This window comes from Leucopleurus acutus (genome assembly GCF_964270905.1).
Source record: "Leucopleurus acutus genome assembly, chromosome: 8".
In the NCBI taxonomy this organism is placed as follows: Eukaryota; Metazoa; Chordata; class Mammalia; order Artiodactyla; family Delphinidae; genus Leucopleurus; species Leucopleurus acutus.
In genome coordinates, this window is record NC_139151.1 from 5,397,068 (window position 1) to 5,410,148 (window position 13,081).

The 13,081-nt window shown below is 41.5% G+C and overlaps 2 protein-coding genes across 12 annotated transcripts in view; both read left to right on the top strand.

Moving 5' to 3' along the window:
- PRDM10 (PR/SET domain 10) overlaps window positions 1-5,883 on the top strand; it is a gene marked incomplete at its 5' end in the record, with an annotated part of 55,062 nt that extends 49,179 nt beyond the window's left edge. For all 11 annotated transcript variants that reach the window (XM_082845062.1, XM_082845066.1, XM_082845069.1 and 8 more), the window contains 2 exons: window positions 2,544-2,647; window positions 5,375-5,883. In XM_082845062.1, coding sequence (XP_082701188.1) covers window positions 2,544-2,647; window positions 5,375-5,572 — 302 coding nt within the window. In that variant the 3' untranslated portion in view covers window positions 5,573-5,883. The remainder of the gene's footprint in view (window positions 1-2,543; window positions 2,648-5,374) is intronic.
- Window positions 5,884-9,366: 3,483 nt separating this feature from the next.
- Window positions 9,367-13,081, top strand: part of NFRKB (nuclear factor related to kappaB binding protein) — a 34,990-nt gene continuing 31,275 nt past the window's right edge. Inside the window, exons 1-2 of the mRNA XM_082843898.1 lie at window positions 9,367-9,426; window positions 11,762-11,917. Of these exons, the coding sequence (XP_082700024.1) occupies window positions 11,783-11,917 (135 nt within the window). The 5' untranslated portion in view covers window positions 9,367-9,426; window positions 11,762-11,782. The remainder of the gene's footprint in view (window positions 9,427-11,761; window positions 11,918-13,081) is intronic.

Consider the following 13,081-nt stretch of genomic DNA (forward strand, 5'->3'; position numbering starts at 1 on the left):
GAGAGCTGTGTCTAGTTTCTGTCAGGGAAGGACTCCTCCTCATGATAAATCCCAGTAGAATCCTGGTAAATAGATAGACATTTATACTCAGTTTAATTCCTATGAGAGGAATGTGGAAATGATGCTGACAGCCACTGTAATAATAGTAAGAACTAGCATTCTAACTTGATGAAACAATCTGAAAATTTTTATTAGGAAAAAAGTTTAAAATATACAAAAATAGGGAATTCCCTGGCGGTCCAGTTGTTAGGAGTCCATGCTTTCACTGCTGAGGGCCTGGGTTCAATCCCTGGGGGGGGAACTAAGATCCTGCAAGTTGCGCGGCACGGCCAGAAAAATATGTGTGTGTGTGTGTGTGTGTGTGTATACACACACACACACACACACACACAAAATAGAACAGTATAATGAGCGCGCCTGTACCCATTATCCAGCTTCAGCAGTTATCATGGCCAGTCTCATCTGATACGTACATGCTGTCATCCTCTCCCAGTCCTCCAACTATATAATAATTCATACCATTTCATCCATAAATATTTTTTAAAAAACCCCACAACTCTAAGTGTCGTTATCACACCTAAAAATAAATTACAGTAATTCTTTAATACCATCAAATATCCAGTGTTCATATTTCTGTGATTGTCTCATAAATGTCTTTTTTTAAAAAATATTTTATTTATTTGTTTATTTGGTCGTGCTGGGTCTTAGTTGTGGCATGCAAACCCTTAGTTGCGGCATGTGGGATCTAGTTCCCTGACCATGGATTGAACCCAGGCCCCCTGCATTGGGAGTGTGGAGTCTTAACCACTGCACCATTGTGGAAGTCCCATAAATATCTTTTTAATAGCTGGTTTTTCAAATTGGGTTCCAAATAAGGGCCATACATTGCAATCGATTTTACCTTTTGAGTTTCTTTTAATACATGTGTTCTCCTTCTCTCTTTTAAGTTGCAATTAACATGTTGAAGAAACTGGGTCATTTGTTTGTAGAGTTCCCCACATTCTGGATTTTGCTGTTGACATCCCTGTATTGTCATTTAAGATGATTTCCTCTGTCCCTTTTATTTCCTATAGATGGGCAGTTAAACCTAGAGGCTTGATCAGATTCAGGTTCAGTTTTTTTCCCCAAAAACACTGCATAGCTGTTGGTGTGTAGGTCCATCGGGAGGCACATAATGCTTTTCTGTCTTTTTCCTTTGCTCCACTATTTCAGTAGGGATTGCAAAGTTGTCATATTCTATCATTCTTTATACACTTATTGCTAGAAAACTTCCATAATGAAAACAATTTTACCTTAACCATCAGGTTACTCTGAGGTACAATTTGTACAGGAACAGCAGAATAGATGCTTTAAATACTCGGCCCATTTCCTTTATTTAGCAGTTTTCAAAATAATGAGTTGTTTCCTAGTATTATCCAAGGTGACCAATGCCGGGCATGTGTGTTTTAGTATCGCTGGGTACTTATGAATTTCAACCCACTGGATGTGTTTCAAACCACTGTAGTCAGGGCTTCCCTGGTGGCGCAGTGGTTAAGAATCCACCTGCCAATGCAAGGGACAGGGGTTCGAGCCCTGGTCCGGGAAGATCCCACATACTGCGGAGCAACTAAGCCCGTGCGCCACAACTGCTGAACCTGTGCTCTAGAGCCCGCGAGCCACAACTACTGAAGCCTGTGTGCCTAGAGCCTGTGCTTCGCAACAAGAGAAACCACTGCAATAAGAAGCCCGTGCACCGCAACGAAGAGTAGCCCCCGCTCGCAGCAACTAGCAAAAGCCCGTGCACAGTAACAAAGACCCAACACAGCCAAATATTAAATAAATAAATAAATAAATAAATAAACCCATTGCAGTCATTATCCTTGTTGATGCTCAGATTATCCCATCTTTGGCTAGTGGGAACATCTTTCTGTATCTTTCCCACATGACTCTGCAGTCTTTTATAGGGTCTTACACGCTGGTATGACACCAGATTCCATGCTCACCTTGTACATTTCTGACCCAGGTTTGGAATCAGCCATTTTCCCAAGAAGTCCTGGTTCCTTTGAGTAGAGGATGTGATTTAGAGGCTGTCAACTGGGTGCTAGGGTGAACTCTGTTTTTAATTAGCTTTAATCACACGGTAGTGAAGAAAAATTCATGTTAGACTAAGTTGTGATTGCTAGGCAATAGTGGATACATTGTGCCAGTAATCAAACGTGACTGTAAAAGATAAAAATATTGAGCTAACAGGTGAATCTTTGTAACTTCTCTCAGGGTTTTAAAGTTTTTGAATATCTGTCTTTCTGGATATTCAGAAGCCACATTTGAAGGAGATGCGTTGATTGTTTCCGACATTTGGTAACTCTCTACTAGCCTCATGTGATCAATTCTTAAGCAGAGGTGCTTTCGCTGTATCAAGAAATCATATCAACATAAGACTCTCAGAGCAGGCAAATCCATGGAAAGTGACTCTGTAGGGAATATGGTCACTGGTTAGGTATTTGTTTCTACAACTTGAATGAAAATCTGAGACCACTGAACTATGGTTCCTTCTTGTTTTTCAGCATCGGAGATTCAGATGATGACGCTCCCCCCGGGTCAGTTTGTGATTACAGACAGTGGCGTGGCAACTCCGGTCACCACTGGCCAAGTGAAGGCGGTGACTCCAGTAAGCTGTGCTGCTTGGAGGGTTTTCCTGTTCCCCACGCTGCACCACCCTCGCCCTCCCCCATCTTCTCCCAAACTCTTCACATCTGAGTTAGAGGCACCTCCTCTGTATTCCTATAATTTCTTGTGGTGCTATATTATAGCACAGTTTATTTTTTTTTAATTTTATTTCTTTTTTACTTTTTTCTTTGAAGTGTAGTTGATATACAATGGTGTGCCAATCTCAGCTATACAGCAAAGTGACTCAATTTTACGTATATATACATTCTTTTTTACATTAAAAACTTCTGTATTTTTTAAAATATTCTTTTCTGTTATGGTTTATCCCAGGAGGTTAGATATAGTTCCCTGTGCTATACAGAAGAACCTTGTTGTTTCTCCATTCTAAATGTGATAGTTTGCATCTGCTAACCCCAAACTCTCAGTCTGTCTCTCTCCCTCCCCAGCCCCCTTGGCAACCACAAATCTGTTCTCTACATCTGTCAGTCTGTTTCTGTTTTGTAGATAGGTTCGTTTGTGCCATATTTTAGATTCCACATGTAAGTGATATCATATGCTATTTGTCTTTCTCTTTCTGACTTACTTCACTTAGTATGATAATCTCTAGTTGCATCCATGTTGCTGCAAATGGCATTATTTCATTCTTTTTTATGGCTGAGTAGTATTCCATTGTATATATGTACCACATCTTCTCCATCCATTCCTCTGTCTATGGACATTTAGGTTGTTTCCATGTCTTGGCTATTGTGAATAGTGCTGCTATGAACATAGGGGTAGCACAGTTTATTTTAATTATTGGTTTACTATCTTTTCCCAGTAGGCAATTAATTCCTTGAAACCTAGGTCTTTGTCTTTATCTCTTTATCTTCAGTGCTGTTGCACAGGAGGCTGGGCTATAGCAAATGCTCAATAAAGATCTGTTCAATTAATAACTATAATGAACCTCCTAGATCCATATACATATATATACATGTAGATAATCATCTTTTTAATGTGCTTCTTAGGAAGTATATGAGTCTTTGTGACTATTGGTCCTCGATGTTGATTATATCTGCTACCTCTGTTTTTATCTTCACTGGTTTCTTCTGGCCTGCCAATGTTGATTATATCTGCTACCTCTGTTTTTATCTTCACTGGTTTCAGTGTTGAAACCAGTCAATGTTGATTATATCTGCTACCTCTGTTTTTATCTTCACTGGTTTCCTCTGGCCTGCCAATGTTGTCAATGTTGATTATATCTGCTACCTCTGTTTTTATCTTCACTGGTTTCTTCTGGCCTGCCTCTGGAAGACAGAGTGTGTAAATTAAGAAAAATACTCTTAAGTGACTAGGGATATTGAGATGTTCCCAGGGGAAGACTATTTCCCAAGAGGCCTCAAAGAGTAGCAGGGTAGTCTAGTGGCCTCAGAAACCGGATTTATTTATTTATTTTTCAAAGCACACTGAGAGCTCACCCATTTCTCAGCACATGAATTCACATTAACTAGACTTAGAGAGATGTATAAATCCAGAGTAACACTATTGTCAATGGAAACAATAACTAATATAAAATGGAATAGTCTCATTGGCATGATCAGTGAAATTTTTTGCTCTTTGTGGGGACTCACTGACTCTACCTTTGCATGGCCAGGAACCCACTTGGGAAACCGATTATATAGCCAAGGATGTTCCCTTCCATCTGCCACAGTATACATACAAATTTGAGGTACAGTTTTGTTTATAGATTCTCTGAAGCCTACCTATGAACTGCCTAGGTCTCCATGGACCCTTGGTTGAGAACCAGCTCCCTCCTGCTAGAGAAGGACCCACACAGGAAACCAAATCCTGATCAAAGAGTGGCTTGATGAGTGTGGACTCAGAACATATGGCCCTCGATAAATCAAATGGGTATTTGCCTGTGGCTTTCTCCCTGGACAGTGCTTGGAAAGGATGCTGCCACAGTTTTCCTCTGTGACTTCTTTTTTTCTCAGCCTGTGTAGCTGACCAATTCTCCCTCTTACAGACACATTCTTTCTTTAAAAATGTTAATGTAGGGACAGAGTTAGCTGCAGGTCTATGGACATGTTTTTTTCATGATCAGAGGGAAAATGAAGAAAAATTAAGACAACGTATGTTTTCATAAAGTTAGATTTATTCAGTGCAAAAGACTTTTATTCTAAGATTGTGTTCTTCCTATGCTTTTGAGTGTTAAAATGTCCCTCATTTGACAGTAGCATTTAAAAAATGATTTTACTTGGCAAAATAAAATTTGGGAACATTTATTCTTACTTTAATTTTGCTGGTCTTTGAAATTCTGAAGTCTGGGAACCACTGATCTTGACTTGGGCATCATTCTGCCTCTTTAAGGAGAATTTAAATATCTCTCCTTTGATCCATTTTGTATTAATCTTAAACATTAATTGACAGATAGTCACCTTATTTTATGAATTTCTAAATTCTCAGGGACAATACCATAGCACATTTCCTTTGCCAGGTAGGTTACCATCATGATGCAAATTTCTGTCCCTGAAGTTCCTCACTGTATCATTTGGTACGACCAAGGTGCTCCCTTAAGTTACCTCTGTAGTCTACTTCTCTAAAGGAATTAGGCAAAGCATCTCCCATAGGCACCTAGTTTGTTTCCCCATGTAACATTTCTTTGCATATTCCTTCTCCCCACCGTGCCCCCATAACTCTACCCCCCACTTTAGCCCTCAGATTTCTAAAGATCTTTTTCTTCCCCCTCTAGGGTCATTATGTGCTATCAGAAAGTCAATCAGAATTGGAGGAAAAGCAAGCTTCTGCTCTCACTGGTGGAGTCCAGGTTCAGCCAACTGCACATGGTGACTTGGACCCCCAGACCACCAGCCAACAGCCCACCCAGTACATCATTACAACCACCACCAACGGGAATGGGAGCAGCGAAGTGCACATCACTAAACCTTAACTTCCATCCTTGAGCCAGAATCAAACGGTCACATCATGTCTTTTCTTATTCATATGTCTGGAACATCTGGAAGCTTCTGACACTTAGAACTCTTTTTTAAGATTTATCACTCAAGAGTTTGGAAGTCACAGTTTTGACGCTGATACATACACTGGGGCTTATTTTACCAAGGTCATCTTTACCAAATGGACTCTTCAGACCCTAGGAGTTTCTGCCAAGGAATGGAGATCTTTCAGGGGAAAGTAGATTTCAAGACAGAGAAACCTTGCCTTGCTCTTGAGTTGGTTTTTTAACCCATAGATAAGCCTTACTTTTCCTTTGTGGAAATATTAAGCAGTGTATTGTGTTTGTACCAAAGGTGGATAAAGGATGTGCCAAGTCCATGGCCACTGGACTTGTTGATTCCAAGCCATGGCACCAAAGGCGAAGGTGCATTTTATGGGCGTGTATTAGGTCACAACTGCTTCATCTTGTGAGTTTGCATTCTCAGTAACTTAACAAAGGGAGCCCATTGAATATGAAAATTAAAATGATGAAGCAAAGGTTTCATCAGTGATGGTCTGAAGGAAAAACTGTTACCTAAATTTTTCTTATTGCTGATTTTTAAAAAACTTGCCTTTTTTGGAAAACCGTTGTTGGGCTATTGGTAGTACTTTCCACAGACCCTGGCCCTCAGTGGACTAGGCCAGAACCTCATGTTCTGATAGATCTTACTTTATTACTCCACAACTGTGGACTCCCTGTACGAGAAAAGGATGCTTGGTGTCAAGAGAATTTAGACCCCCAGGTTACAGGTTGGCCTCCCATTCTCTGGTTGTACTTGTATGAAGAAGGAGATATTGGAGATGACAGTAGCAAGAAAATGACTGATACTAAAACAACTATATAGAGCGTAAAAAGCACTGAGACCTTGTCCTGGCTTTCAGGATCCATTTACCACTCATTGGTAAAGGGTGAATCCTTGCTCGTACTAGGTGTACCTGCAACCCTCGCTCACAGCATGCAGTGTATTTTAGTACTTCTAATGCTGTCTTAAAATGAACATTCTTTCAGGTTGGATGGAAAGGTGGTCCTCCTTATTGCTTAACACTTTCAACTTTAAATGTATTGCAATTCATCTGGACCTTTTGGTAAGATGACTAACTTCACACCTAGGGGAAAAATAAAAATGTGGGGACCATTTATAATACATTAGAGTGATTATAAGGGATCTGGAAGGAGTCCAATCTTAATATTACATTGTCAGTTGGGAGAGGGAGAAAAACTGCCTCAGTGATAGCTTTTCTTATCATTGTTCCTGTTTGGGAGTCTTACTAGCTATGAATTCAATGGGGAAAATATTTCCCTTCTTTTTACTGTACATTCCAGTTGTGCACATAAAACACTGCAGAAATCAGTATGTAGTTTAACAACTTTTTGTGACATACTAATACATTTTTAGAATAATTATGGCATGGTAGAATTTATCATTCCAGAACAGAAAGACCTACCTTCAGTTTCAAATGAAGTTAAGTAATTTATTTTATTGACATTTCTGGGTAAAAACTGGTTCTATAAATTAAGAAGTATAGTAGCTTCTTTATGGTAAAGATACCTTTTTGAAAAGTAAACAATTCTGTGAAGTAACTTTACTAATACGTAGACTTTGCACTTTATTATTGAGACCTCATTCATTTAGTTATCCCTGACAATTTAGGCACTAAGAGAACTTGAGAGTTACTTGGTAATTGTGTAGAAAATGAAAGTGGACTCTATATCTTTGGTAACAGAGGTAATGCTGATGTTTTCAATAGAAAATATTGACTCTGTGTCACAATATAGAGATTTTTGAGTCCCAAAGTCCTACAATGTGATGATTATAAAGATCCTAGTGTCCAGTCTAGAGAGACTTGCTGGGTAAAGCATATTAGACTTTCCCAAAGGTCCAGTTTAGTTTTTATAACTTAAATTTGGTCCTGTTGGTTCCTTTTTAATTTGAACCAGCAAGGTATTCCTCCCTCCCCTCAGGAATAACTTACTGATTAAAATGGAAAACTATCACTGAATGGAATGTTCATTTTATGCCAGTTATTTCAAGTTTTAAAATACACAGAAGAGAAAAAGGACTGCGGAAGGACCTCTGTTTCTTTCCCATCTAAGTTCTTTTTTTTCCCTTTTGTTTTTTTGTCCTTATGTGGAATACGACTCTAAGACTGATTTGTATATTATCAACCAGAGATGCAGGTGTGGCAGTCAAGCCAAACAACATTGCTTTAAGAGCAGGTATTCTGTATATTTATTCTAAGGTAATGGCTTTTCAAAAGGACTTGGATTTGAAGAGATGGCAGATTATAAGCCATCTGAAGACTCAATTTGGAAAAAATGTCTGTAGCCAATGTTTATACTGTGGCCTCGCCTAAGACGCACTGGCACTGTAGACTTGGATCAGTGCAGTGTGAGCATTTTGGAGTAGGTTACATAGAGATTTTACATTTTTACTGTTTCATTTGTGCCCACATAAACAGATATTTCATCCTGTAAAATTCCTGTTATTCCGGAGAAACCTATTGTTTTGATCTTCTGGAATTGTTTTCTGATTTGGAAAAACTTTCAAAAAACTCTTAAGATATGTAGGGCTAAAAAGCACTTCATGAGATGCTGAAGCTGACCCACAGGTTGAAAATGTTGACCCTATCCTGTTATTTAAATGTGAACATTTACTGTACATTCAGTGAGTTATAGTGTTAATAGTCTTGTGCTACTCAGCAGGTGTAAAAATTAATAAATATTTTTTTTAATAAACATCTTTCTGTTTGTATGTGTACAAGTTACAAGAGCTTCTGAGATCATTACTTTTTAAAAAAAAATAATACAACCTACATTGTTTTGACTCTTTGGTTCACTCTGGTGTGGTCAGAGACATAAGGTCAGGGAATTTATGGATGGTAATATGGAATGATGTTCCCCTCCCCTTTTACTTGGTGGTTTCTCATTCGAGACCCCTCCCAACAATCTAACAGGAACTAGGGGCAGGCACTCAGCCAGCTCGGGAAGAGCGATTGGCTTTATTTGGAAACCACTATTTGCCAACCAGGGGGGAACACCAGCTTGACTGACATGTTTCCATTTAGTGGAGAGAACTGAGGATGCTCTCTGCACGACAGGTTGGAAGTAGCTGTGAGAGAAGTGTGAAGCGGTTCTAAGTAAAACCTAGTTTATAAGAAGAAAGCGGCCTAGATTCTTAACGAGAGGAAGATTAATCGAGTTTGATTAAGAAAATGTGTTTCTTCGATGTGTGTACTGTCTTTCCGGACGTCGAGGGTCCAGGGACCGGAGAGAGATGGGAGAGAGAAGTGGGGCCACGCCCGGGTGGGTTGCAGGGCACAGGCTCTGGTTCGCGTTCTCCTCAACGAAACTCGAGAAATCGCAAAATGGGAACTAATAGTGCACACAGCTGTGGTACAAAGACAACGATGTAAAGTGCTCAGCCTAGTGCCTGGAGCAGGCTATGAGATATGAAAACGTTAGCTAGTAAAACGGCATTCACTCACTCATGGGCTCCGGAGCCTCAATTCGCGGCCAGGTGACTAGCGACACCACCCTCTGGAAGCTTCTAAGCCAGGTGAGACCGACGAGACGCCAGCAAACTGCATCCCAAGGCCCAGCCCCGCGAGCTCACGCCTCTCTAGGTTAGGCCCCGCGAGCCCCGCCCCTCCCCGCCCCCGGCACTTCCAGGCCCCGCCCCCAAGCCCCGCCCCTTCCGCCGCCCGAGCCCGGAGCGTGCGCGCACCGAGACGCCTTGCGGGAGCGAGCGCGTCAGGGAACCCGCGGGCCGAGAAGCGCAGCGGGTTCGGAGACCAGCGCCCGCGGCGCAGGTAAGGCCGGGCCGGGGCGGTGAAAGGGTTAAAGTGTTGCCGGGGAGCGGAGGGAGGGAGCGAGCGAGAGTCTGGGCCTTCGAGGGTCGCTGCTCCTGTGGGCACGGGACAGGGGAGCGGGCGTGACGGGAGGCGGGTGGCCCGGGTGGGTGGGGGTTAGAGTTAGGCACGGTGTTGGCGGAGAGGCTGTGGGCGCGGAGGTGCGGTTTAGCGGGGCGGGACCCGGGCCTCGGGCTTGTGAGAGGCCGGCTAGGGAGGGGTTTGCAGTTTGGAGCCGGCGGTTGCTCCGGAAGGAGTCTGGGGTTTGGCTTCTGAGTTGGGGAGGGTCCAGGAGGGAGGGTTATCCCAGGTGCAGAGGAAAGGCCGTTGGGAGAGGCCTATCCCGGTCTAGTAAAGATGGACCTCTTTGGTCCAGGACGCCGCAAGACTTAGAAGTCCTTGGCTTCCGGTTTTCAGCCCTTTGGAAGCTGCCTGCTTTTTGTATTTTGAGATGCTCTTCAGAATAATAGCAGGGCAAAGGTTGCCACTCGAATAGATTAAATTTAGCTACACGTTCACTAATTGAAGTGAATTGAAGTGAAGCTTATTGAAGAAACTAGCTTCACTAATTGAAGTGAAGCTAATTGAAGAAACTTGTGAGCAAGTTGTGAAACAGGTGATCCTCCTGAGAGTCAGGTAAAACACTGGCTTTGCAGCTCTTACCCTCTTCTGTGCCAGTTCTGGCTATAAAGAGGACTTTATTCTGAGCATCAGGTTGCATCTACACCTCTTTTCTTTTTAAAAGTTTTGTTAAATGCAAATGCCATGTGCTTTCTTACCTGCAGTCAGTTATTTAGGCACCAGGGGTGTTCAGGATGCGGTAGTTCATCATGTGCTGAAGGGTGATGGGACACAGTTGCTTGGTGACAACGCAGCTGCTTTGAACACTAATCTTTCCACTGTACCTTTACGTAGATCTGACATCTCTTCCAGATAACTTGAAATAATTAGTGTAAACGTGCTTATTTTAGTAGTAGTATTACAAGTCTATATCATTTGAGAGTTTCAGGATGAGAAGTCATTACATGACTACGTGAAGTTATATAAAGGCATCCACCTGGAGGTTATTCATTGCAGGATTCCAGGATTGGAAATAACAGTAGAGAGGACCAGGTCCAGTTCTCCTTCATCTTATATAGATAAGGAAATTGACAGCCTGTGAGGTAAGATTTGCCCAAAGTCACTGAGATGAGGCTAGAAGTTTGGTGTTTTATCTGTTAAATCTGTTTTTTTTTTTTTCTCCTTTCTATTTGGTAGAAATCAGAGAGAATGGTTTTAGCAAATGTTTGTGGAGTGGTTGAATTCAGCCTCCCTGTGGCCCTGTTAACTGTGGCTTCAGCTGTGCACCTGATTCCAGCCATCAGCCTTATGAGATGCTCTCTGAAAAAGTTTTCCTATGTACTTTTCTAAAGGTAGCCAGCAGTGTTTATTTGTTGCAGGAAGGAGAAAAATAGCATTTCATCTACATGGTTATAAGTATCAGCTGGACCAACTAAAGTGGGTTGGCTGCTGACTTTGCTGGCTGTCCTGGTCTGGTGCTTGGATCCTACAGAGTTTATGCGGACTGATAAAGTCATATTAAGATGCTTGCTTTTCCTGATTTAAACTGAGAGTTTATCCAGGAGGTATTGTATGTAGTGTTAAGAACATGGGTTTACAGTCATGCAGACTTGAGTTTCAGTCCTACCTCTGGAGTTGGGCAAGTTGCTTATCTATTTTGATCCTAGGTTTTAGTATCTGTGGAATAGATGTAATAACCCTATCTTGCACACTTACAAGAATTAAATCAGGTGTATGAAAGACCTGGCACTTAATAGGCCCTCATTAAATAACTTAGTGTTACTGTCTGAATTTTACTACTCTGTGGATTTTCAGTGAAATTTCTTTTGTGAAGGAACAACAGCTAAAAAAAAAAATAAATTATACTGGAGTGAGAGATTATTGGCCTGGGAAGTCTAAATTATGGACCGTGATCTAGTTATTTAGTCTTTGAGTCTCATTGTGCTCCTGTGTAAAATGGAGGTGTAAGAAATTCTATAAATTGGGGAGTCACTGTAGAAGTATTCTGAGTAATGAGAGACCTACTGGCTAAGATCTGAAATTCAGATGAGGATGCAATGGTGGAAGGGAGGGAGAAGAGCTGTTTAGCTGTCGTTAGGGTGTATGGATAAGGTAGAATAGATTTGAGATTGAATATTTTCTGGGCCAGAATATTTTGTGAAAGAGCGTTAGTATCAACAGATCCCTGGGACTTCTGCCTTTCTGTCTCGAGGTCTGACTGCATTTATTTGTCTAGGCTACCCGTGGAACATAAGCAATGGATTCCTTGGACCATATGCTGACGGATCCCTTGGAGCTGGGCCCGTGTGGAGATGGCCACGGCACGCGGATCATGGAGGACTGCCTCCTGGGGGGCACTAGGGTTAGTCTGCCCGAGGACCTTCTGGAGGATGTGAGTAGTGACAGCGGCACCATCTTTTTCTTTCTAGCAGTTCCTCTCAGCCTTTTCCACGCTCTGCAAGTTTTCAGTCTTTTGTGCTCCCTTCTTTCTGATTTTCTACATTGCAACCAGAGTGATCTTTTTTTATTTTTAAGTTTAAGTCTGTTTAATAGTCTGATTAAGGAAGAAAGTATAAGCTACATTCTGCATGTTTAGTAACATGTAACTCTATAATGACATAAGCCATATTTGACAAGATAATTTTCAGCAGTTAGCAAAAGTTTTATATTTAAGGGCAGAATTGTGTATATCTTTACATTAGAATGTTTACCCATGTTGTGAATCATGAAACAAAACGCAAACATATTATCTCTGTCCATAAGGTAACCAACTTGCTAGTCAGTTAATAGTACCTTCCCTGGGATAGCATTAATAGTGTGCTTTTGACCACTGTTCACAGGCAGTCATCATGATTATTATGGTGGCATTTATTTAGTGCTTATTATGTGCAAGGCACTAGGTATGCTGAAACGTGTTTATCATCTTGTTTATTTTGCCATAGTTCAAACATATGGACAGGCGTAGAGTATCGTATGGCGAACATCTGTGCATCATTCAGTTTGGGGAGATAATTTCATTTAGTTATATTTGGTTCAGATTTTTCTTTCGTAATGTGTCAAAAATTGTAGATAAAATTAAAGCCACCATTTTGTCCTTATTCCCTCTCCTACCCGAAGTAACAGGTACTGAACTTGGTGTATTATCTTTCCCATTCATGTTTTCTTTGCATGCTCTTTCAAGTAAACCTCTTCATGTCATTCATTCAGCCAGCAAACACTTGTTTTATTGAAATACCTACTTTATGCCAGAAACTGAGCTGCCAGGAATCAAGCGGTATGCAGAAACAGGTTTGCAGGGGGAGATCTTGGCCAGGGAGCCAGAGGAGCTTTGGTGCCTGCTTGCTGAGACGCCTGGCAGGTGGCTGGTTTCTGGGTTCTCTCCTGCTTAAACCCTTCGGTGGCTCCCCATTGTCCTTAGGATAAGGTCACAAGTACTTGACATGCTTATAGGTCCCTTGCTCCTCTCTCTGCTGTCTGCTGCTTCCCTTTCCTTCCCTGTTGTTGAGCTAGCCAGACGTTGCCTGAACTCTTTTTTTATTTCATTTACTTATTTTTA